General features: G+C 37.7%; 2 protein-coding genes across 4 annotated transcripts in view; both read left to right on the forward strand.

Annotated features, from left to right (window-relative positions):
• Positions 1-6,375: 6,375 nt before the first annotated feature.
• On the forward strand, positions 6,376-9,856 carry LOC124865975 (endothelin-2). The gene is made up of 5 exons (XM_047361520.1): positions 6,376-6,531; positions 7,216-7,372; positions 7,649-7,762; positions 9,098-9,151; positions 9,257-9,856. Exons 1-5 carry the CDS (start codon positions 6,474-6,476, stop codon positions 9,342-9,344), a joined length of 471 nt encoding a protein of 156 aa, XP_047217476.1. The 5' UTR covers positions 6,376-6,473; the 3' UTR covers positions 9,345-9,856.
• Positions 9,857-19,275: 9,419 nt separating this feature from the next.
• phactr4b (phosphatase and actin regulator 4b) overlaps positions 19,276-24,305 on the forward strand; it is a 52,661-nt gene continuing 47,631 nt past the window's right edge. Inside the window, exon 1 of one of the 3 annotated variants that reach the window (XM_047361578.1) lies at positions 19,276-19,528. The gene's annotated coding sequence lies outside the window, so the exon portion shown is untranslated. Of the gene's footprint in view, positions 19,529-22,205; positions 22,400-24,305 lie in introns of those variants that run through there. The other 2 variants (XM_047361580.1, XM_047361579.1) reach the window with 2 other exon arrangements.

The following is a 24,305-nucleotide window of genomic DNA, read 5'->3' on the forward strand; positions in this document are numbered from 1 at the left end:
AGTTTAATTGGACAACTGTGTCTCAGTAGGTTTGAAGTTTTGCCATACTCTTTCCATCTGGACTGGGTGGAGTTAACAGAGCTCTGTAAGATGTTCAAAGCTTGTAATGCTGTTTTGCAACCTATTCCCTGCCTTAAACTTCCCCACATCTTTGTCCCTGACCTGTCTGAAGTGTTCGTTGGTCATCATGATGCTCTTTGTTTTCTATTGTCGTCTATAAAATCTCTGAGGCCTTCACAGAAAAGCTCTACTTATCCTGAGGTTAAGTTATATACAGGTAACTATCCTTCTGAAGCAGTTGTATGAATTTTATTTAGAGTAAAGGGGCCTAAATGTGTGTAATGTTAGTCAGATTTTTATTTGTAAAACCTTTTTTTCTAAATGTGTGTATTATTCCTTTAACTTTACAATTATTACCTACTTTAAGTTGGCCTTTGACATAAATTCCCAAATAAATCCTCTGAAGTTTGTATTTGTAATGTGACAAAAAGTGTAAAGGTTCTTTCCAATGTTTTGTGTTCTTATCAAGCATTTTTGTTTCCTTTATGATCCTTATTTGTAAAATGTATTTTTGACTTTGCTAAATTTACCTTTACAAATGCTGGAAATTAGGGAGACATTAGAATATTGGGAGATCAACATTCAGCCTTTGTTAAAATATTGCATGCTTAGTTTAATTTTGAGCTGGTAAAAAAAGAATTAACAATTCGGTTTTTTATGATATTAATATTGTCTTTTATTATAATTTTTGGCCTGCGAGTACTTTTTATTTGATGACTTTGGCACATTTGTAAATTAATAAAATAGCAGTTACAAAACCACAATAATAACCTTATCTTACCACTTAAGGCTTTTTTGTAAGTGAATATAGAAGTGTACAGTGAAACAACAGACCTGATGTCGTGAACTTTAGATCTAACTATAGTTAAAGTACCTGACAAACAAACAGACATTTTTACAGACTCACCCGAGCCACATTGCCCTCCAAATTATCTTAGTTTAGTTTTGATACGGATAAACAGGTGATACATACCTTTCCAAAGATATTTACCTTATCAAATCAGAGCCCACAAGTTAAATAACCTGTCATAAAATCCAGAGAGTACAACAACTGGGCAAGTGGGTCAGCTGTTGGTTTCCTCTGTAAATAATTTTCAACAAAGCTCAGATTTGTATTGTGGACACATATTTGCAAAACATCAGCTTTGTTACACCCTTCCATGTAAAACATCTTTGTCATGCTGGTTTATTCGAATTTGAGTGTACATATTGTGGTTTGCATTAGTCCAGCAGTCATAGAAACATTCACATGACAAGTAGACTGTTCACACAAAATCAGCAGCAGTAGCACTTTTGATTTACCAGCCTCATAAGGAAGAATGTTTAATTGCACAGTAGGACAGGGATTATGCAAATCTTACTTAGGCATATTATTCAAGTTTATTGATGAGAGGTGGAAAGATGATATAACAACGTTCAGTCATCTAGATCATCCAATGTAACCTACAGTACAGAGATAACTTAATCACACTGTAAGTGTGACTTAGGGAGAGGCTGATAAAATTAAAAATAACAGCTTTGTTAACATGTTAACAAGACTCCGATTTTAAATGACTGATCAAATAGTTAATAAACCAGTTTATAGTAAAACTGGTCATTTTTTGTGTGATTAAGATTAAGTGTACAATGTAACACTTTACATTATGTTGATCAAATTAAGTTGCTTATCATTTATTTTTCCTGTGTTTCCACTCATAATAAGTCATTGTTTATTGCTTATGCTAAGTTACTCCATTCTACAAGTGATAGACAATCATTTAAGATCTTTCTTCAGGCAATTTCATATTGAAAGTTTAAACATATTTAAACTGTTCCTTAGTATTAGGCTGTGGTCAGTATTGGACGTGGAAGGTAGTCAAAAGAGACGGAAAATATGTTTTTCATTCTAGTACAACATAATAGATAAAGCCTATTGATATGTATTAAAACACATAAATGTGTGTTATCATCTGCCAGAAGGTTAAGTTTTTAAATGTTATTTAATAATTCATTTTAAAAAAGCAAACAAGCATTTTAGTACTTGATGAACAGACTGGGTAATATTTTTTTCTCAGAATTAAGGATTAGATAGCAGGTCCTTACAAGCAACAATCCATTTATTTGTAATTTCACATGCATTAAAAATATGTAACAAAGCAAAATTGTGTTTCACTTATCTGCAGGGTTTTGATTACAATCGTCCAATTAATGTTAAAGAAAAACATCTCTTTACCTTTAAGCAGCAAAAACAAATCAGTTTGACTCCTTGGTCAGTCATGTCTGTCCACCAACTTGTGCTCAGAGTCTCCATGGTAATGCTTTGTAATTGCAGCTTTTTTCTCCCCATGGAAGTGTGTCTGTGTTTAGATGTGTAAATTGTTGCCAATAAATTCATATTCTCTCCCTCTATGACTGATATTTGGCCTTGTCTGTATGTTTAACATCATGTCTGTCCTGGACAATACAATTGAAAGAGTTACTGCTGCCTTTAACTATATGTTCTTTATTTTTCATTCTAGATGATACTAGTGGGTTAGCATCAAACTGTTTCTCTCCTGGATGAAGCCACTAATACGGCTACTTCATTCATTACCCGTTTGTACAGTCATATTCAATGAGGCACGTTTGTCAGATTAAAAGTACCTTACTAAAATAATAACCTTTTAGCAGGTATTAAACATTTTCATTAAGCCCACATTTGTGCAAAAATGTTTTTTTGTATTGGTCTAATGTAGTATTCTAATCTTAAATGATTAATGTTCATCCACTGTAGGCAAAAAATCATCATAATTAACAGAAATAAAGGCTTTAAAACAAAAGTATGTGTGTAAATACTCTATATAATGTGTCTTAGTGAATTGAGTTACTGAAATAAATTAATTTTTCAATAATATTCTAATTCACTGAATATGACTGTACTCTTTGTTTTCCTTCATCATAGAAAGTACACCTGGACATATGCTTCTGTGTTTGTTTTATGTGTCTGCTTTGTCCTGTCAACCCCCAATCAGGTATGGCTGCTCATACCGAGCATGGTTCTCCTGGAGGTTTCCTGTTAAAAGGTAATGGTTTCTTTTTACTGTCACTATTTTCTTGCCCGAGATGACAGATTGTTGTAAAAACAATGACCTGGTGCAGACAACTCTCTAAGAATTTTTGTGAGAAATTGAATTTGACTGTGGTTTATCATAACAAGGATTGAATTGACATTTATAATGAAATCTGTCTACATGATTGTTGTTAACCTGATACTAAGTGCTTAAATGGAACAACTCATGACTGAAAGTCCAGTTGCTTTACATTCAAGCACATAGGATTGTCAAGGTTTAAATGATTGAAAACACCTGCACATTGATTTCTGTACCCTTTTGTCTTTGCACTATATAAACTAAACTAAACTGAACTAAAATGCTAGAAGAATATCTTGAATTACTTAAGAAATTAGGTACTGAGCTTCAGGGGAACACTATTACCATCAAAAGGCATTTGATTTTTTTAAGTGTTATCTTCATTTAAAGTGTTACTAAACAGTCTTTTTCATACAGGCATGTCCCTTAATGCTGCCATTTATTTTTGCCAGCGAGGATCCCTGTGGAGATGGCACATCTATGACCTACAACCTCTGCTGAAGGAATGTGAAAAATCTACAAATTCACACATCTTTGAATAAGAGAGACAAGTTACTGTGTCCCTCAGCAGTCTGGCGTGACATGTGATGGTTTATTGCCTGAAAAAAGCTGGGAAAAAGTGTGAGGAACAAACTCATTCTGATTTGGGCTGCATGCCCAACTCTTCATTCCTTTCTCTTCAGAAAAACCAATCTGCTGATCTTCTTTTTGGAAAAGAGCACCATTGTGGATGTATCTGAATGGCACATCTGCACATGTATTCACTATATTTCCGTGTATGAAGGCTGGTATTTGCCTATCTGCATGAATGTGCCGTGGCTGACCTGTCTTGGCAGATCATGTGGGGATTACTCAACTTGTCTGTCACCATCTACGATGGAAGGAAAGAAGGAAGGACTGGTTTAGGTAAATTTATCAACGTTACCGGTTACAGTATGATTAGGACATTCGCAATTTACAGAGATTACCAGATAGAGACATTCCTCATTGCCACTTTATTTTTCTATTTGAAATTGATTAACACATTGTTACCAATGAAGTTTGAATATTTCATTCATTTCTTTATTGTAGTTTAATTTTTCTCTGTGACATGCCTTGAAGAGACTAACCAATAAGATTTTCAGACAATCAACATTTCTACCTGTCAAAAATAAATCATCACATCATCACAATCATTCCCTGAGAAGAGGTAAAACATATTTTTATTTTACAATATAGGCAATAATGTAATCATAAAAATGATGACATTAGCAACCAGTAATAAACGAAACGCTCTGCTGTTGTAAATTTATTTAAATAAAGAAATCTCTTTTTTTCAATAAAGTGGGAACATGGAGAATAAAAATATAGTCAGGTACTTGACATCCTTAAACTTGTATCTGTTGAGCTTTTTGCCTCATATTCAGATGTGATCATACAAATGTTTCCTATTTTTAAAATCCAAAAGCATTCATTTTACATCCATTAGACCTCATTGGGGTTTAATATTCCCGAATTATTCTTTATGCATCCCTGTGAAAGATTTGTTTTGTTTACTTATTTCCTCTGTTTTTGTTTTTTGTTTTTGTTTGTTTTGTTTTGCCTAACTCAGATCATCAAATAAAATTTTACATCAATGAAAGATCATGTAAGTAATTACGAAAAAGTAGCTTTCTAATAGTTTCATTTATTAATGGAAAGATGATCTATTTATGGTTATAAACCACATCTTTTTGGAAAATGTGTTCAATTCCACTAGCCACATCCAGGCCTGATTACTGGCAGAAATGTACAATCAAATCACTTACATTGAACCTTACTGACAACAAGAAGTAAGCTAAAACATTTCAAAAAGCCTTAGAAAAGGCACTGTAACTCAAACAAACTACAGTGAGTGCCATTATCCACAAATGGAAAAAACAGGGAACAGTTGTAAAATTTCCCACCTATTAAAATTACTCCAAAAGCACATTAACAATTTATCCAGGAGGTTACGAAAGAACCTAGAACAACATCTAAAGCATCTTGCTCCAGGCCTATCTTGCTTCAGTAAAGGTCAGTGTTCATGATTTAACAATAAGAAAGAGAGAATGCCATCCATCAGAGAGTTTTATGGCCAAAACTGTTATTGACCAAAAAATATACACGGGACAACAGTGGAAAGTTTGCATGCCATTACATTTGTTGTGACACTATTGCAAAATTTCAGTAACAGAACATCACTCTTAAAACCAAACATGGCAGAGGTAGCGTGATGGTCTGGGGCCAGTTGGCTGTTTTAGAATGTAAATGATTTGCCTCAATTAAACAAAACATGAACTTTGCTCTCTGCTAGAAAACACCAGTTAGACCACCTCTGAATGGCTCGAGAAAAAAATCTAAATGAAGGTTTTGTAGGAGCCGAAGAAAGTTCTGGATGATTGAGATGGTAAGGCATGACTTCAGTGTCACCAACAATTCAGACAATTCAGAAAAGGAAAAATTCTCTCCACTGAAAACAGCTGTACATATTTCTTCATATTATCTTTGTCTGATGATCAGAAACAGTTAAGTGTGACAAAAAGGCAAAAGCAGTCAAAAACTGTAACATGGAAAACAGTTTTAATTAAATGTTAAATCATAAAGATTAGTTGTTATCCACAAGAATCAATGGAAATGATTAATCAGAATCAGCTTTATTGCCAAGTTTGTATAGAAAAACAAGGAATTTGACTCTGGTACACTTTGCTCTAAATATTAAAGAATACCATTTATTAAATGTACATATATACACAATTGATTTTACAATGGAATATAATGTGAGATCAGTCCAAGTATGCCCAGTGTTGTTCCGGTGATTGTTTTAGGATCTGCTCCACATGTTCCAGAAACTTTGCACTCTAATGGAACCTAATTTTACATTTTTCTCTCTACGTGTCCCGCTTCTTTCCCCTAATCTCTTCCCACACCTGCTTCCATTGGTCACTGGTGTCTTCCCTCATGGTGCCTGCAGATGATTTTCAGATCATATCATTGTACAGTAATCTTACATTTGTCTCCTCATTTTCCAGATCATTGCTCAGGCAGAGGCAACTTACATCAGCTGACGTTCATCTGTGCCACACAAAGGCTTCAAAGGAGCAGACATTCCTGGAATGTGTTACAGGTTCGAATGCCCCGTAGGTCCATGTTGACACACCACCACAGGCAGCCGTGGGAGGGATCTCCTGTTGTGACATCACCAAGGAGGGGAGGCATAAAGTTCGGACAACAGCAGCACAACAGCCAGAACAGCAGCAACAAGTGAGCAGACAGTCTCTCCAGAGCCTCAACCAGACCATATGAGCCATGCCACCACACAGCAGCCTTCTTCTTCTGGTCACTCTTTGGGCCTCAGTTCAGGATGGTAAGTTTTCTACTTTTAACATTTTATAAATTGTTTCAATATAAAAATAATTTCTTGTAATTTTGGAATAATTGTAACATTTATGTAACATAAAAAACATTGAAAACATCTTGTGCGCCAATGAGTTAAACATTCCTCCTATTGTCTAAATTAAAAATGTAACAATCACACTTTAAAGTGTTCACAAGACATCGGGCTATTATCATACAACTTTTTTGTAAACTCATTTTCTTTCTGCTGCACCTTTAACAGTCAAACCTTTATAGATTAAAACATGATCCTAAAGTGCGTTACAACCTTCAATTTCAGTTCTATAAAATTCAAACTGCAGTTTTTCTAGTTTTTAATCAGATTTTTTTTTTTTTTTAATGTCAACATGCTTTTAAAAGTTGTAGGGCAGCAGGATGGTGACATTCTTTTAAATATTGTGGTGAAATGTCTTAATAAAAAAGCTTCCTTTAGCTTCCTTTAGAGAAACTAGGTTTCTTGATTCAGATTTGTTTGTACGTCCACTGCAATATTTAGAGAAGAAAAGAAAAAAGCAGAAATTAAAGTTAATTTGTGAAGAATTTTAAACCAAAGCTCATTCTAAAAATAATTCCCATTAAACAATTGTACTGGCAGATGATTTTGGAGTTGAAGTTGTGTTTGCTCATCTTTTCTGTTACTGTCTGAATATTTCAGGTTTGGGTCTCCCGGTTGTGAAACAGGCAGAACCAGAAGACATTGACGGTGCGCGCACTCACCCAGTGAGGACCAAGCGTTGTTCCTGCAGCAACCCAGAGGACGTTGAGTGTCACTACTTCTGTCACCTGGACATCATTTGGGTCAACACACCCAGGTGTGCTACAGAGGACATATTTATTATCTAGTGCAGTTTTCTGTTAGATGTTAAAACAGCCTGCCATACTCTGCACAGATTCACAACAATGCCTGAATTGTGACTTTGTTTAGCATGATTTAAATGCCTCCACAGTCTATTGCCTTTCACTCTAAGCCTAGAAACCTCCCTATAACCTTCCTATCATTATTGCTGTACCATTAAACAGGCAGCTGCAGGGTGACAGAGAGCAAAGTCTGCAGAATGTTTATATCTCTGAGGTATTTTAATCCGCAGTAAGACGACGGTTTATGGCCTAGGTGGGGGTATGAAGCGACGCAAAAGGTTCGCTGGGCGCTGCACCTGTGCCAGGCTCGATGACAAGACCTGCACCAGTTTCTGCTATCTCCGGTGAGTTGGGCCTTCAAGCATGCATCACTGGCCATCAGCTAGAAAGAAACAGTTTGTACAGGTAATTAATAGAAAGAAGGATAGGGAGTGGTGGGGTGTGAGTCAGACGCTTGAAGCTTGTTCTATATTTAGCACAAATGTGCTTCACACATCCTACTTGTCTTCAGGTGTGAGCATCAAAACAGTCCTGCTGAGGCCTTAAGGACTCGGGGCAGATGCAGAGCCTGCAAAAGGTTAATTTCGATTGGCCCTGAGGAACCACGTATGTGGGAGGCACTGAAACCTTCAGTCACATTCCCCAGAAATGACTGTACTGTACTGTCAGTGCCTTGAAACTAAGGAGACAGAAAGCTAAAGTCATGCATTTCCTTGCAAAGTTTTTAACATCCTTTAAACATTTGCCAATTTTGTCAAGCTGCATCAAAAATTTCAATGTATTTTATTGGGATCTTTTGGGATAGACTAACAAGAAGTGGAAAATGTTCCATGGTTTTAACATGTTTTACTTATATAAACCTTAAAAGGGTGGCTGGCATTTTTGTCCAACCTCAATAAGTAAATACTTTGAAGAGCCACCTTTTGCTGAAAATAAAGCTGTCATTTTCCCGCTGAAGGCGAACCCCTGAGTTTCAAGCCTTTTGTAGCCTCTAACAAGTTTTCTTCCAAGCTTCCTTTGTATTTACCTCCATCCATCTTCCAATCAACTCGGACCATCTTCCCTTTCCTGGTGGAAGACAAGAACCCCTCAATCATGATGCTGCCATCACCATGTTTCATCATGGGGAGAGTGTTCAGATCAATGAATAGTGTTAGTATTCATCCCACAAACATAACATTTTGCCTATAGACCAAAAAGTTTAAATTGGTCTTATCTGATTAGCTCCTCTTCTTCCACACGTTTGCCATGTCCCCTACATGGCTTGATGCAAGCAGTAATCGGGACTTCTTATAGCTTTCTATCAACAATTCTTCTTGCCGCTCTTCCTTAAAGGCCCGATTTGTGGAATCCACAGCTAATACTTGTCCTGTCAACAGATTCTTCCACCTGAGCTGTGGATTTCTGCAGCTCCTCCTGAGTTAACATGGACTTCCTGGTTATTTCTTTTTTCTGTTTAGGTGATTGCAGTGAAGGCAGTTTTTGCTGTATGTGAGGTAGATGATACATGTGAAAACACTGACATTTAGAAATGATGCATCCTGATGGGATGACCAAATATTGTGTGTACCTGTAAAGATGAAACATTTTACAGGTTCACAGAGTTACATGCTTTCTTAAGCTTCAATGAAGCATTGAAATTTGTTTTTTGGCTGACTTTTCTGTTTTCTTGTCTGCAGCCCTGAAATCCAGTCTGAGAAGGGGTCTCAGCTTGACATCCTCAGCATCTTGAGGTGAGTTTAAGAAAATATCAATAAAAGGATAAGAAACTTAGAAGTCACATCTTTTTTTACCTGGATTGACCATAATTTGATTCCCTGACCTCTCCTCTCTCTCAGAGATGCAGTCCATAACTCAAAGTGGGTACTTGACACAGGGCACTCAGGCGGAGAACTGTTGTTCCAGGCTCAGAGGAAGAATGCCTGATGAACATCGAAGCTACAGAGGCAGTGGGAGACGAGCACCTGAACAAATGACACTCCTTCGGCAGAGAGGGATTGTTAAGAGATGTCTCCGATCGGGAAAGGCCATATATTATTCTGTTTGTCCCTGCGAATAGAAAGGTGGAAAAAGGTGCCCGAGGTCTGCAGGTACGCAATGCAAACAGATGTGGAGGATCAGAGGTGGAGGAGGTGGAGATGCTACCGGGTTATATTTAACTCTGGATGAGGAGTCTCTGGAAGCTGAGGTGACCGTGCCCTAAAAGAAAGAGACCCAAAGTGTGAATCAAAGCATGGTAATATGGGACATACATGCTCTATTTGCTTTAATATAATCAACTTATGCTACATATTTTAAAGATAATATATCAGTTATGTATTCACATGTACCAAAGGGCTGATTTTTTAAAGGGAATTCCATCCATTTTGTTTTGGAAAGTTAATATATTTCTGTAAAGCATCATAAAAAGGTGAATAAAAATAAGATTTCAAGTTTGATTTGTTTGAGTTTTCTTGAATTATGAATTAAAACACAAAAAACTACAATGTTGTTTTCTATACCAAAGTAAATAAAGTAACTCATGAGGAGAAGAATTCAAAGGAACACAAAATCCCATTAGAAGAACATGTGTGATTCAATTGTGTGTCAAGCAAACACATTTCTGGGTTCAAAAGGAGGCCTTGCATGGATGAATGGCTCAGGAATTTACTGCTTCACATCAATAATGAGTTTACCTGAGGCAGCAAGGACCATGTTGTCACAGGGATCTGTGGAAAGAATACTGTGTTTTGTAAGTCAGGGAGGCACAAAATTTTCCTGTCACCCTGTGTTTTTCTCTGATTGCTCGCGCTACACAGTGCGAGCACACCTGAATACACAAGGAGGCTGATGAAGGCTGGCACAAAACAAAAACAACCTGCATAAACTGAAATGGTTTTCCTGCTGGATCAGGCAGCACAGACGAACAACAGCAGCTGACTGTTAATGTGCATCTATTTTTAAGAAGTGGGTGTCCTTGCTTGACCGTATCTCAGGTCATTCTTTACATACTTGGGCTTTTCTTTATAGTGATCCCCTGCAGCCAACCTTCCCTGACAGGCCTGAACAAAGCCCCAGAGAGCCTACCTCTAACGCAGAAATCAATTAGAGTGTTCGCACGCAGACAATGTTCTGCAGTGCTTTAAATAGTCATGAGAATGCTATGCATCACTGGTTAGTTATCATGAAACTACAGTTTTTTCTTCTGTAAATCGATGGATGTTTTTCTACGGCAACTGGGAGGTTGAAGCTGCTTGTTGTGATTTCCTTTCCTTTTTTTCTCAGTTGCCAAGAGTTAGTCACCGCGATAACACTATCAGAACTGCATTTGTTGTAAAATGTTTTATGAGGTTGAATAAATACGTATCTCACAAAAAGAAATGTATTATCCGATGTGACGAAACATGACCACCCTGTGCCTCAGGAGCCAAACTCTGTCCATGGTGCTGGCATGGCAGAGACGCAGTAAACCCCTTTACACGCAACACAGGTTACAGGAACAGGTGTGAACCGATCTAATGCTTCAGCTGCATCTGCTGACACCCCCTATTAAATACGAAAAGATAGTCAGATCAGTCTATGTTAATGTAGTATTTGTTTACAACATTTCTAAAATATAAAGCTATATATGGATTATTTATGTCACTAGGATATTGACACTGTTGTCTCGTACAAGCTAAAAATCACAGTGCTGTGTATTTGAAAAAAAAAAGTATTCCCCCCATAAAAGTTTAGTCAGTTTTTTTCACTTGCATCTTTCAGACCATGAAACAAATTCTGTTAGCCTGAGCAAATGCAAAACTATAGTTTTCAGGGAAAAAAGCTTCTAAAACCAACCTGGCCCCATTTGTATAAATGCCCCAGTAACCTAATACTTGGTCACCCCACCTTTCTTAGCAACAGCTGCCATAAAGCTTTTCTGATAACTAACAACAGTTGTTTAAATCACTTTTACTTTGACTAGGCTACTTCAAAACCTACATTGATTTGTTGGGGCTAATATGGAATGGGAATTGTTGTTGTGGTTTGGGTCATTGTGCTGCTGCATAATCTAAGCGCATTTGAGGTTAAGGTCATAAGCTGATGGATGAATCTTTTCCTTCAGGATTTTCTGGTAGGCAGCAGAATGAATGGTTTCACCAATTACTGCATGTCATCCAGGTCCTTAAGCGGCAAGGCTGCTTTAGACCTTTAATACTACTACCACCATGTTTAACTGGTGGTATGATGATTAAAATAATAAAACCACAAACCAATGTATTTTGTAAGTTTTAGGTGCTCAAACATTATGGCAAAGAATCACATGATGTAGCTGCGTAGAGGTATGGGACCATAGTGGCATTGTCCCATTACTTTGAAATTATTCCATTGCAAATCACCAGCTGTGGCAAAACACAATTGTTTGCTTATTTTATGCTTTTAGAAAAAAATCTTAGAAATGTATCTGCGTTGGGCAGTTTGGTTTGGCTATTAATTACTATTAATCAGTGCCAAAGGCAATTATTAACAAGGTTTTATTTTATTTAATGGTAATTTTAATCAACATTACCAAGTCGTGGCACCACCTGCTTATCAGGAATTAATAGCCAAACAGCTCTTAGTCTCTGTCAATTATTTTTGATGTATACCTGCCTGATGAGGTATGGTGTTATAGAACAATAGCAGAAGGAGTGAATTTGCATACTGTTGTTCTCAAACAGCAAGCCCTACACACGTATATGGAGTAAACACAGACAACTTCTCTCCAAGGTACAAGAATTTATTTTCAAGAACCTTTAACTTCCAGCTAAAATATTTTAGTCAAGAAACTCTTGAACTTGGCTGGTATGATTAAACTAAACTACCAAATAAAAATGAAAAGAATAATGAACTGATAAAACTAATAAACTACTGGAAAAATAATAAAAGGAACAAACAAGAATAAAACTGAAACAGCAATAAGCAATAAAAGATGCAGTGATTCACAGTTCAGTGTAAATATGTATGTTTAAGAACTAGATTTGTTTTGGTTTCAGGTCTAAAACCTAACAAAGAACAAAAGTTGCTAGGTGTTTAAACAACTAGTTCACGTTGCAAAGCAGTAGGGAAAATATAGCACATTTGACTCGCCGTTTGAAACCATAGAGTCTATTTTTCCCTAAAAGGGTGCGCTGCCATTGTGCAAAGGCTAAACACCTACTGTAGATGTTTGAATCATCATATGGTTTGTGGCAAATTCCAAATGGGACTTCTGGCTTTTTTTTTAAATTGGATTTCTTCCTACTACTCTTCCATAAAGCCGGATTTGTTAAATCCACAGCTTAATAGTTGTCAATTTGACAGATTGCGCCATCTGAGTTGTGGATCTCTGCAGCTCCTTGAGCTTTTTCCTAGCCGGAAAAGGTTTTTCTAAACATACGTAAAATTAACATGACACACAGGACTTTATAAACTCCTGAGTCATAACCTAATATTTCCAAAGAATAAATGTTTCTGTAAATAACAGCAGAAATTGCAGGACATATTTACCAAAACACTTTATCAATTATAATAATAACATAATATAGACATTATTGATCTCACAATGAAGACATTATCCTCTGACCCATCCCTTAGCGAGCAGTGGGCCACCATTGTGTGGTGCCCGGGGAGCATTCAGGGGCTAAGGGTCTTGCTCAGGGACCCAGAGTGGCAGGCTGTGGGATTTGAACCAGGGTACTTGTGGCTTCTCCAGGACGCAAATGCACTCCTCTCTAATCACTAGGCCACCACTCCCCCACTATTTGACACTGAATGTTGACATTTTCAACCAACTGCTCTCCAAACACCTCTTATGTAACTGATAGATTTGTGTAGATTATGCCTGGATTAATAGATGGGTCACACAAGAGATGCTCCCCCAGTTAATTCAAACCCTCCACTTGAATGCACCCGTGCATGTGTGTGTTTTCACTAAGGTTAAAACGCCACACTCTGATTGACATCTGTTTTTCCTAAATTGCTCTGTGGCAGAGAAATGCCACAGAGCATCTTTGTATTTGCTCATTTAGATTTATAATGTATTATATTGTCAGCATACTGCAGGTTCTCTAGTTAAATGAATACTTTAGTTTTCAATGGCTTCATCACATCAAAAATGCCCCATAGTGACGGGTAAACATTTGCTAAATGCTTGTAGTGTGTTGTGTTCACATGTTCTCAAAAGCCTTTTATTGAAGTGACAGCAAGCAGGGATTGATCATAGTGGGTAACAGTGTGTTCCCTCTTTTAAAATAGCCTACTGGTTGCATATGTTCAGCACAGAACAAATATAGTAAATCAAAAGATTTCGGTTGTATCTCAACTCTCTTAAAAGCTTCCACGGAATATTTAGAATAATTTGAAAACACAGATGTATGTGCCTACAAATAAACATTGACATCACCTTGACAGAGTATTTGTTGTTAAGGTTGGCATCCATTTTAATTGTTTGAGACATTCTTAAATGCTGAAGATACTGTGTTTTGTTAAAATCTTCAAATGCCATTATCCTTTATCAGTAAAAAGCCTGGTGGTAGTGCAGGCACACCATAGATGGAGGCCAAAGTCCTTGATGCAGCTGTCTTGGGTTCCTGGTCCCAGGCTACTTATTACATGTCTCCTCCTCTCTGCGGCCATTGAGCATCATAAAGACCAAGAAACAAACAGACAGGCCAGGGATTAAGTTATAGAGACGTTGCACTCCACAAATCAGGTCTTAATGTGTTGTTTGGAGGACACAGACAAATGTGGAACAAAGTGGTCTGGCATGGAAACCAACACGACACATAAACCCTGAACACCATCCAAATGACGAAACATGGGCGCAGCAGCATCATGCTGCGGGAATGCTTTTCTTCAGCAGAGACCAGCAAGCTGGTCAGAGTGGATTGGAATATGAATGGAGATAAATACACAGCAGTCCTGAAAGAAATCCTATTAGAGGCTTAAAAAGACTTGATAAAGGCAACTGTGGCTCAGTAGGAAGAGTAGTCGTCTTGCAATCAGAAGGTTGTGGGCTCGATTTCAGCTTCCTCCTGCCATATGTTGATGTGCCGCTGGGCAAGGCACTTAACCTCAAGTTGCCTACCGATCTGCGTATCGGTGTATGAATGTGTGAGCATTAGTGAGTGCAATTGGGTGAATATGGCTCTAGTGTAAAGCGCTTTGAGTGGTCTGTATGACTGGAAAGGTGCTATATAAATTCAGTCCATTTACTTGGGATTGGAGCCAAGTTCACCTTCCAGCAGGAAAGTATCAAACATTGTATCCTTCGAATGGAATGAAACTGATCAGTTTTCAATCTGAAAGGGTTGATTCTTTTTGTTTGTCAGGGAGCTCTAATTGCTTACTTTACAGAAAATAAAGCTACTTGTTAGAAAATGTTTATACTTCACTTGAAACTGAATAATTAGTTTGGGACTTACAGTATCATAAAGATACTTTATATTTATTAATTTAGAAATCACTCTCTCTTTTAATGACTAATTAAGTTAAGAAACCCAACATAACACAAATAACCAAAAATGTGTGATAGCCTCAGTAACATCATCAGTGGAATAAAAGATTGTTTGAGCTCGAATATACTGTCCTAATAAAGGTGTTCTGCAAAGGTCTTAGTCAAAGTGTGCAATTGTGTGTAAAAATGTTTTAAGAGTTCTCATCACTGAACCAACAAACAATTAAATTGTTGTGATCTCCATGAATAAAGGAGTAAGTTTCAAATAAAAGTGTGCCACCAAAGATCCCTGGTTTGTTTTGATTACATATCATAGTTTATTTTGTGGATATAATAACAGTTCACTCAGAATGTAGACTAAGTGGGTAAGATTACTGTAAAGTAAAAACAGTGCTTAGCATATTTAATAAAAGAACAGTCCTAAAAATACTGCACATTATATTTAAGTATTAACATCAGATTGTTACTTCAATCTTGCCCCTGTGGTGGAGCAGGGAAAGATTTTTTTATTTTTTATCTATGTTTCACTTATCTGTTTTACTCTGAGATACCAGAGTTCAGCTGTGTCAGCTGTTTCTAGATAAAATAGTGGATGGGTTGTTGTATAATAAAATAGGATAAAAATGTTAATGAAAATAAAAAACAATAAATTAAATCATGTACAATAAAAAAAGAGTCCTGTCTAAATGTTTTCTTTAAGCCTTTTTTAATTAAATAAAGAAGCTAAAGATCGAAAATGAAATTGAAGAAATACGGCTCAACTAAATAAACTTTGAGCTTTTAACACTTACAGTAAGACATGGCACTGTAAATAATTCTGATGATCAGCACTACTCTAACAGCAGACATGTTAGAATACTGTCTATTTCATACCAGCTCTTGTAGTGTACAGAAACACTGTATAAACATTACAGAGTGTGATTGCCTGTATAAGGCTTTTCCAGACTTATGGCCATCAATGACTTTGTTTCTCATTTGTTATAGATTATTTTTACATTGGGATGTGTTGCTTTGGAAATATTTTGTTCAATTTCAGGGTTGGGAGGGGACTGGTAGGGTGGGGACTGGTGCTCTGAATGATTCATAGCACTATCATACATGGAACTCAATCTATGCAATAAAGTGCAATAATTCTAAACCACCCCTTTTATACATAGAGAGCTCAGTGGTATAAATGGTATGCATTTGAATAAAGGAAACAAACAAATAAAAGAAGCTTCAAAGAATATAAACAGCATCTAAAAGTCATATTTTTTTTTAAATAGTAAAAATATTCAGCACAATCCTCATATGGAACCTGGGAGAAGCAGCACTTTTTAGTTAATCATCGCTCACCTACTGTGTGCCAAGTTTCAGCGACTAGATCTTTGGGAACCACATTGCTGATGCTAAAATACAATTTCTCTTAATATAATATATATTTTCTAAATAATTTTCCTATATTCAAAAAATAACCATGAACTAACTGTGTCTTTGAGACAGGCTGCTGGTAACAAAGTTTCTTATGGTCCAGTTTAAGATTGGCTTCTCCTAGTTTATTTGAATGAGGTCAGATTGAAATGGGTTAACAAACAAAATAAGATTTCTTTGAAAAATGGTCAGGAAATGGACTAGAAATGAGTGGAAAAGCAACAAAAGTGACAAGAAAGGCCAAATACATATTGATGAAGACATTATGAAAGGATGATGGGAAATAATAATTAATAGTACTCTACATACTACTTATCTTAAAACTCAAAACACTGCATGGAGATAAATTATTAAACCAGGAAGCATTAACTTATTCTACTGTTTAATGTTTAATGTCAAACATTCACAAGGTTCACAAAGAAGTACAAATTTTTTTTTTTGTTTCGGTTTTTTCCCTGGGTTTAACTCCTTCCTTGTGTTGGAGGTATTCAATGGCTTTAAATCAGATTAATCAACAGCAAAAGTAGGCTCAAATCAGTTCTTAGCAAATAACCATGCCAAGACTGTGGTTGACCAGTAGAGGGCGTTTGGTCTCCATGGTCTCAGACCGGAACAAATATAAATATGAAAATGCTTTTGGACTGATTTAAAGCAATAGATTACACTAACTCCTGGTGCAGGTAAGATTAACTATTGTTTAAGTGTTTATTATTACAGTGTAGATTAACATTTACAGCATTTATTGTGCCACAATAAATGTGAGGAGACTCTGCAGGTTCTGACTTCTAGCACAGGTGAAGAACAGTGACTGAAACCTCGGATCCTGAAAGACCGACAACAGTGAGCTTCTCTATGCAACTGTGTTGAGGCTTGTCACATTATTCTAAACAAGTGAAGGCTGAAAAAGAGTTTTACAACGTTTCTTTTACAATTCCAGTTACCTGGAAATTCATCGAACAGTAATCAAGATAAAAGAAACACAAGATAAGTTCTTGCTAAGTGCAATGAAAATAAAAAAAAATCTGCTGACACGCAGAAAGAGGACAACCTTAATTTGACAGCAAGAAAGAAGTCATAAGGTCACTGGGACAAGGTTGATGTAAAGAAATGAAAAAAAGGAAAGTTTACCAATGACCTCATCACCAGCATCTAACAAAGCAAAGAGATATCTTCATTATGCAGCATCTGATAACTGAACATGCGGAAAGGCTTTTGCACTGATAAAGTAATAAATGTAAAAAGCCTTTTTATAGATTAATTCTTTATTGCAGCAACATAACCTTACACTGAAAAAGGGATAAAAATCCAACCTTTAATCGAGCAAATATATTCGGTGTGGAAAAAAGACCATGTAAAGAAATAATTGTTTTAAACATGATCACTGTTGGTACAGTTTATTCTATTTCTAACAATCCCTTTAAAATAAATGCAACTAAAGAAAGTTTTATTTTATTTATACTTTACTATTTAAAGTTGATTTGTGCTTCTAGGAATTTCTGATAATTAGTTAACAAGTTGAGCTGCATGATGGCGCAGTCACTGTTGCCTTGCAGCAAGAAGGTCCTGGGTTCAACTCCCAGCTGGGGGTCTTTCTGCATGGAGTTTTCATGTTCTTTCAGTGCATGCGTGGGTTCTGTGATGCTAGAAATTAACCTGTCTTCAATGGTAATATAAATGTCTAGAATTGAATGGGACTTTAAATGCAACTGTGTGCTTTGATTAAATGAGACTTAAGACCCAACATTTCAGCAAAAAACAAGGCAGTTACATATGGGATGAAGCAAATGATTAATATGTGGAAAAGCACCTCATGTCCACTGTTAGGCATGTTGAAGGATCTGTGATGCTGTGTCTGTGTTGATTTTCTTGAAAACAATTATGTCTTCATAAAACATTTGTCCTCCATAGAATAAAGGCGCTTATATCAAAGATATCATTTGTACTTTACATTTTTTACTGTGAGATTATGCTCCTGTGATAGAAGATTCATTTATTTAAGGATTTTTACACCTCACTATCAAGTTTGTCAATAAACATGACCGAGACCTTTTCAGTTATGGGTGTAACTGCAAATAATGTTTCAAAGGAGACAATTAATTAGAGCTTTTAAATTGGCCTTGGGAGTTGGACATAATGACAAATTTACAGCATAGGGTTAGGTGAAATTTCAGAAAAGATGAGACTTTCAAAAGATAATCAGAAACAATGTAATTATTAGGCTATTTTACATTTTAATATTTGCAAGGTTAATGTTTATAAAACAATACCAAAGTAGTCATTAAATTGTTCTATAGTTGCATTTCAGTTAATTATTGTCTATTAATAACTATCATCAAATAGTCAATTTATTTAAGAAATTAAATTTAAACAAGCTCTGCAGTTGTTGCTTGTTGCTTGTGCACCTTTTCCTTCCACCTAATTTCTCATTATTAAGCTTGAATATAGTGCTGTGAACAGCCAGTTTTGTTTTAGCAATGACCTCCTTGTTGTCCATGACGGTCTGCGGGACAAGTCTCCCTCATGAGCGTCCAGGCTATAACTCAACATTTCTGTATTGAAAAATCCTTTTTTTACTGGTCTAATGTAATATTTGAATTTTCTAAGGAAATAATTTTGGGGTATTTGTTACCTATAAGCCATAATCACCAAACTTACCAGAAAAAAACGCATCAAAGTTTGTGTAACGGATCTGATAAGATATGAGTTTCCCAGTTTGAACTAAATTGCCCTAAAAAATGTGACTTTTCTATGATGTTCTACTTATTGGATATGAACGTGCTTTATGTACACATGTGAGATTGAGGAGTTTGAAACATGGTTTCAAAAGCAGGAGCAGTGAAATAATAAAGCTCATGGTGGAAAACAGGAGACGGGTTAGGAAACCTACATGAGGAGCTGGATATAACGGTATGCTCCCCCACCCCCTCAGCCCTGGCCACCCCCCGGTTCAAAGCGCTGCAATGCCTCGTGGGTACTGAAGTCCTCGCAGCACAAAGCTGGGGTCGCCTTTGCACTGCGGGCCGATCAAGTGCACCTTCGACGGAAAACTACCAGTACCGAGATGCCCGAGAATGGATGGTTTCCGGGAAGAGCCTGAAATGTTTGGACCGGGTGTTGGAAGAAGAGACCGGGGGGTGGGAGACAGTGTGAGGTAAATGACAGGAGTGCTATTTTTAAATCGGCTGTAACTATTTTCAGAGCGGAGGAAAGAGGGAGTCTGGAGGGGGAGACTGAACCCTGGACCCTGGAGGAGCAAACGAGCCTGGTGAGTTTGGTTTTCTCCTCAGACAATAACCTCCTACAAGTTGCGTTGCTACAAGTTGGTCGGCAGCAAGAGTAGGGTTTGTTTCTGCAGGGCGATGCTGCACGGAACTACAGATCCTGGGTGGCAGACAACACCAGAGCTTTCTGTCTCTCAGTCGCTGAAACTCCATTGTCACTGAAGCGCCGCTGAGGCGCCACAAAGGATGCGTGTGAACGGGAGGATGTTGGAGGGTGTGTGTCGATAAATGCAGCTTCAGGGACTTTGTTTGTTCCACTCATCATTATTGAAATGAATAGGCCTTGCATGTGATCAGTGCAGGGAAACAATGCTCTGCTTCTGAGCTTTCATTATTAGTTGTTTTGACAGATATACAGGCGCTTGTCGAAAGGTTTGTGTTTACGAAGAAGAGAATGCGTTAAACAAGTTAATAAAATGCTTTTGTGCAAACGCCCGCTTTTGTTTTATATATTTAACCGGAAGCTGGTGTATTCTTCGTGCTGGCTGACTTCACCGCAGTGTTCTGTCGAGTCCAGTTACAGTTTCGAGATATTCCTGTCCACCAGTTCTGCACTGTCAACGCGGGTGCGCCTCTACATAGCGCTTTACGGCGACGGGGACAATGATGCGTTCACGTACAACTCGTTCCTTAGATTATTCATAGTACAGTAGTAAAGTAACAGAGCAATGATTTCAGCTTCTGTATACAGGGGTTGGACAATGAAACTGAAACACCTGGTTTTAGACCACAATAATTTATTAGTATGGTGTAGGGCCTCCTTTTGCGGCCAATACAGCGTCAATTCGTCTTGGGAATGACATATACAAGTCCTGCACAGTGGTCAGAGGGATTTTAAGCTATTCTTCTTGCAGGATAGTGGCCAGGTCACTACATGATACTGGTGGAGGAAAACGTTTCCTGACTCGCTCCTCCAAAACACCCCAAAGTGGCTCAATAATATTTAGATCTGGTGATTGTGCAGGCCATGGGAGATGTTCAACTTCACTTTCATGTTCATCAAACCAATCTTTCACCTGTCTTGCTGTGTGTATTGGTGCATTGTCATCCTGATACACGGCACCGCCTTCAGGATACAATGTTTGAACCATTGGATGCACATGGTCCTCAAGAATGGTTCGGTAGTCCTTGGCAGTGACGCGTCCATCTAGCACAAGTATTGGGCCAAGGGAATGCCATGATATGGCAGCCCAAACCATCACTGATCCACCCCCATGCTTCACTCTGGGCATGCAACAGTCTGGGTGGTACGCTTCTTTGGGGCTTCTCCACACCGTAACTCTCCCGGATGTGGGGAAAACAGTAAAGGTGGACTCATCAGAGAACAATACATGTTTCACATTGTCCACAGCCCAGGATTTGCGCTCCTTGCACCATTGAAACCAACGTTTGGCATTGGCATGAGTGACCAAAGTTTTTTTTTTAAATAATACCTTTCGATTAACCATCCACTGCCATGGACAGCAACTTTCCAGGGGACGGGTTAACTCAAAGAAAGTCTACAAATCTGCGCTTTAGGTAAATCTCATTTAATTAATTAATGTTAAAGAAAATTTATTTTATTTCAATAATTCAATTGAAAAATTGAATCTAGGCCAAAACAGAATGAGATATTGTAAGCATTTATTTCTGTTGATTTTATCTTTAAGAGTTACAAGTAATAAAAATCATAAATTTTGTTTCTCTGAACATTTGTATATTACATAAGACCGTTGGAAAGATTTTTCATACAGAAATGTTAAGCAGTAGCCTGCACAATCATGGCAAAGAGTGCTGAATTAACAGTGCTCCAGTAGGCAGTCAATGACACTCTTCACAAGGAGGGTAAACAATAAAAGGTTATTACTAAAGAAGCTGGCTGTTCACAGAGTAATATATACAAGTATACTAAAGGAAAGTTGAGTGGAAGAAAAACGCGTGATAGAAAAACATGTACCAACTACAGGGATAACCACAGCCTGAGAGGATTGTGAAACAGTCCATTTACAAGTTTGGGGAAGATTCACAAGGTGTGGACCATGACTGGAGCCAAGAACCAACAAAGAGCCTATACAGTGACATTTTCCAGGGCCTGCTGATAATTCACAAGAGACACAGACACAAAAGTGCTAGATTCACTACTAAGAACAAATGATATAAAATGAAAGACAAAAGTTAATAACAATAATAGATTATTTTATTTTGCAAAGTCATCTTTCATTTCAGATTTTACACTGTAGATAGGCTCCAGCCCCTCAGTAACCAGGCAAAAATTTGTGGGTATAAACAATGAATAGGTGGAATTTACTGGTAGCTATTTAATTTTAGATTGTTGCATTAAGAAAATACCAGTTATCAAATAGACTCAAAGTTTGCTCAGATTTAATTAAACTAATATGAACCAGTAAAACTACCTTGAAATAGGCAGTTATAGTATTCAGTTATTAGTGTTAAATTAGACCTTGATGACAGTTCATTACTAGATTGTGTAGTGATTTCATTATTGTGTTATTTCATTATTTTGTTGTTATTTAAGTATAGATTTTCCAGTGTACGTGCCTTCCATGAACGCACCGCGCCCGTAAAACGCTATGTTGAAGCGCAGCTGGTGGGAGAACTCATTTTCACGGGGGAACCCAGCTCGGCACAACACCTGTCTGTTTTTAGTCTGCGCTGCATCTTCAGTCCGCCGGCGCATTATCACAGAGCATCCACACACACTCACACACACGGCTCCCGGAGTCACTGCCACTGGATCTGACGCTTCTCACGCATTAGACCGAGTCAGCATCTCAGGTAATGTTTCGTGGTTCCGGAGCTAGAAATGGTTCTAAATGGAGATTGAAATAGATCCACACGGGACGTGGATTGTTTGGGTAAGGATTTTAGAATATATGCATTTGGTTCTGTATCTAAACATAATGCATTGTCCTTTTATCACTGATATTTAAGTGTTTTAAGGGATTGCACCCTGCCAAAGCTTTTGTCGAGGATGAACCAGAAATGCATGCCTTTATCAAGGACGTTAAAAGAAATTGCTTTTAGGGTTGTGCAGTAAATTATTAAAGTCACAGTGCCAATACGTAAGCTATCAATTCATCTGAGAAAGCAAAGCAACCTATCCACTATTGGTACTTTTATGTTTGTTTATTTCTGTAGGACACAGGTCTGTGACATGGAAGACCTCTGTGAGCCAGGTGTTCTGTGCAGCAGCATGCATTTCCTCCTGTTTCATCTGCCTAAAGCCTAATAGCTCCCCAACTTAATTTGCTCTCCCAAGAAAAATAAAAAGCTGCCTTGTGTTGCAGCCCTTCCTACTTCCCATTTAAAGTCCTGTCTTTAATGGGCCATTAAGAGGCTACCACAATGGTTAAGCTGTCAGCTGGGTTTGATTGATTTTGTTAGACCACAGATGAGGAGATTCCTCCAGAAGCTCTCAGCTAAATGTCTCCAGTTGCCCCGCCCCCCCATGTTCTCCCTCTTCAGACAGCGGCCACTGGGCATGGAAAAGCAATGGACTGCAAGCTTTAGATGTTGTCAATGTACAGTATGTGTATAAATAACTGAGTTATATTGTGCATTTATATTAGCATTGGGCAGGATACTGTTTTAAGGGTATACTGAGTTAGGCTTTCAAAACATCTTCCCTGTTTAAAGCCCTTTAAGCGAGATTATAGAAAAAACGTTGGAGTGACCAGAGATTTCTCCGGCTGTATGGAGTATAGAGCAGCACAGCGCTGCCCTTCCTCCACTTGTTGCTGATCACTGTCAGTCAGCTAGCTAAAATAAAAATATTACCCTTTCCCATTAGTTAGAAGAAAGAATGGTTTGGCAGTGTAAAAAATAGAAAGAATCAATGTGTCAAAACTAAACGAGGACCACTTATTATTCCTATTTAGTGGTGGGCACGGGTCCGCTAATCTGCTAACGGCTAATAGTGGAAATCATTTTCTGTTTAGTGGACCGTTTAACTTCCGCTAAGTTAGGTTTCACCAACTTTAAGTCTGCATACAAAATTCACAAGTTTGATTCTTTGTGTTGTGGACACGTCTCAGAGTCCATCAGGCACGCCGTTGGCTTACTACTTGTACACGTGTCATTGTGCGATGCCAAAGCAGCTAGCTGAAGGCAGTTTTGAATTGCAGTTGTGAAGTGTTTAGTTATTCTTTCAGTTATGGAAGGTGACTGAGTGACAGTCGTCTTAGCGGTTAGCGTTAGCTTCCGCTTAGTTGTTTTTATCTGTTTAGCGGTTTGGCCTAAGCAAAGCAAATACTTTAGTTAGTGAAACTGGTTAGCTGTGCCCACCCCTGCTCCGATTAAAGGGATAGTACAGATTTTTTGGCATTGCACACTTTTTGATAATATTACAAAATATATTTATATACATTGCTATAACGCTATATTGGCAAAAATTTACAGTCTGCTGCATGGTCGGCTGCACGGTGGTGCAGTTGGTAGCACTGTTGCATTGAAGCAAGAAGGTCCTCGGTTTGCCTTCAGCTAGCTTTCTGCATGGAGTTTGCATGTTCTCTCCGTACAAGCGTGGGCTCTCTCCAGGTACTCCAGCTTCCTCTCACAGTCCGAAAACATGACTTTTAGGTTAATTGGTCTCTCTAAATTGCCCTTAGGTGTGACTGAGTGTGTGCATAGTTGTTTGTCCTGTGTGTGTCTGTGTTGCTCTGCGATGGACTGGCGACATCAGCCAACCAACTTCCATGTTGTGTTATGAAAGTTACCAAGCCAAAACTGCACAATATATTATGAGTATTATCATCACAATGT

The sequence above is a fragment of the Girardinichthys multiradiatus genome, chromosome 3, assembly GCF_021462225.1.
Source record: "Girardinichthys multiradiatus isolate DD_20200921_A chromosome 3, DD_fGirMul_XY1, whole genome shotgun sequence".
Classification (NCBI taxonomy): domain Eukaryota; kingdom Metazoa; phylum Chordata; class Actinopteri; order Cyprinodontiformes; family Goodeidae; genus Girardinichthys; species Girardinichthys multiradiatus.

Bases quoted from the DNA above. Each gene is read 5' to 3' on its own strand.
- LOC124865975 (XM_047361520.1), top strand. From the start codon at position 6,474: ATGCCACCACACAGCAGCCTTCTTCTTCTGGTCACTCTTTGGGCCTCA. The intron at 6,532-7,215 runs GTAAGTTTTCTA...TGAATATTTCAG, and splicing joins TTGGGCCTCAGTTCAGGATG to GTTTGGGTCTCCCGGTTGTG. The intron at 7,373-7,648 runs GTGTGCTACAGA...TTTAATCCGCAG, and splicing joins ATTTGGGTCAACACACCCAG to TAAGACGACGGTTTATGGCC.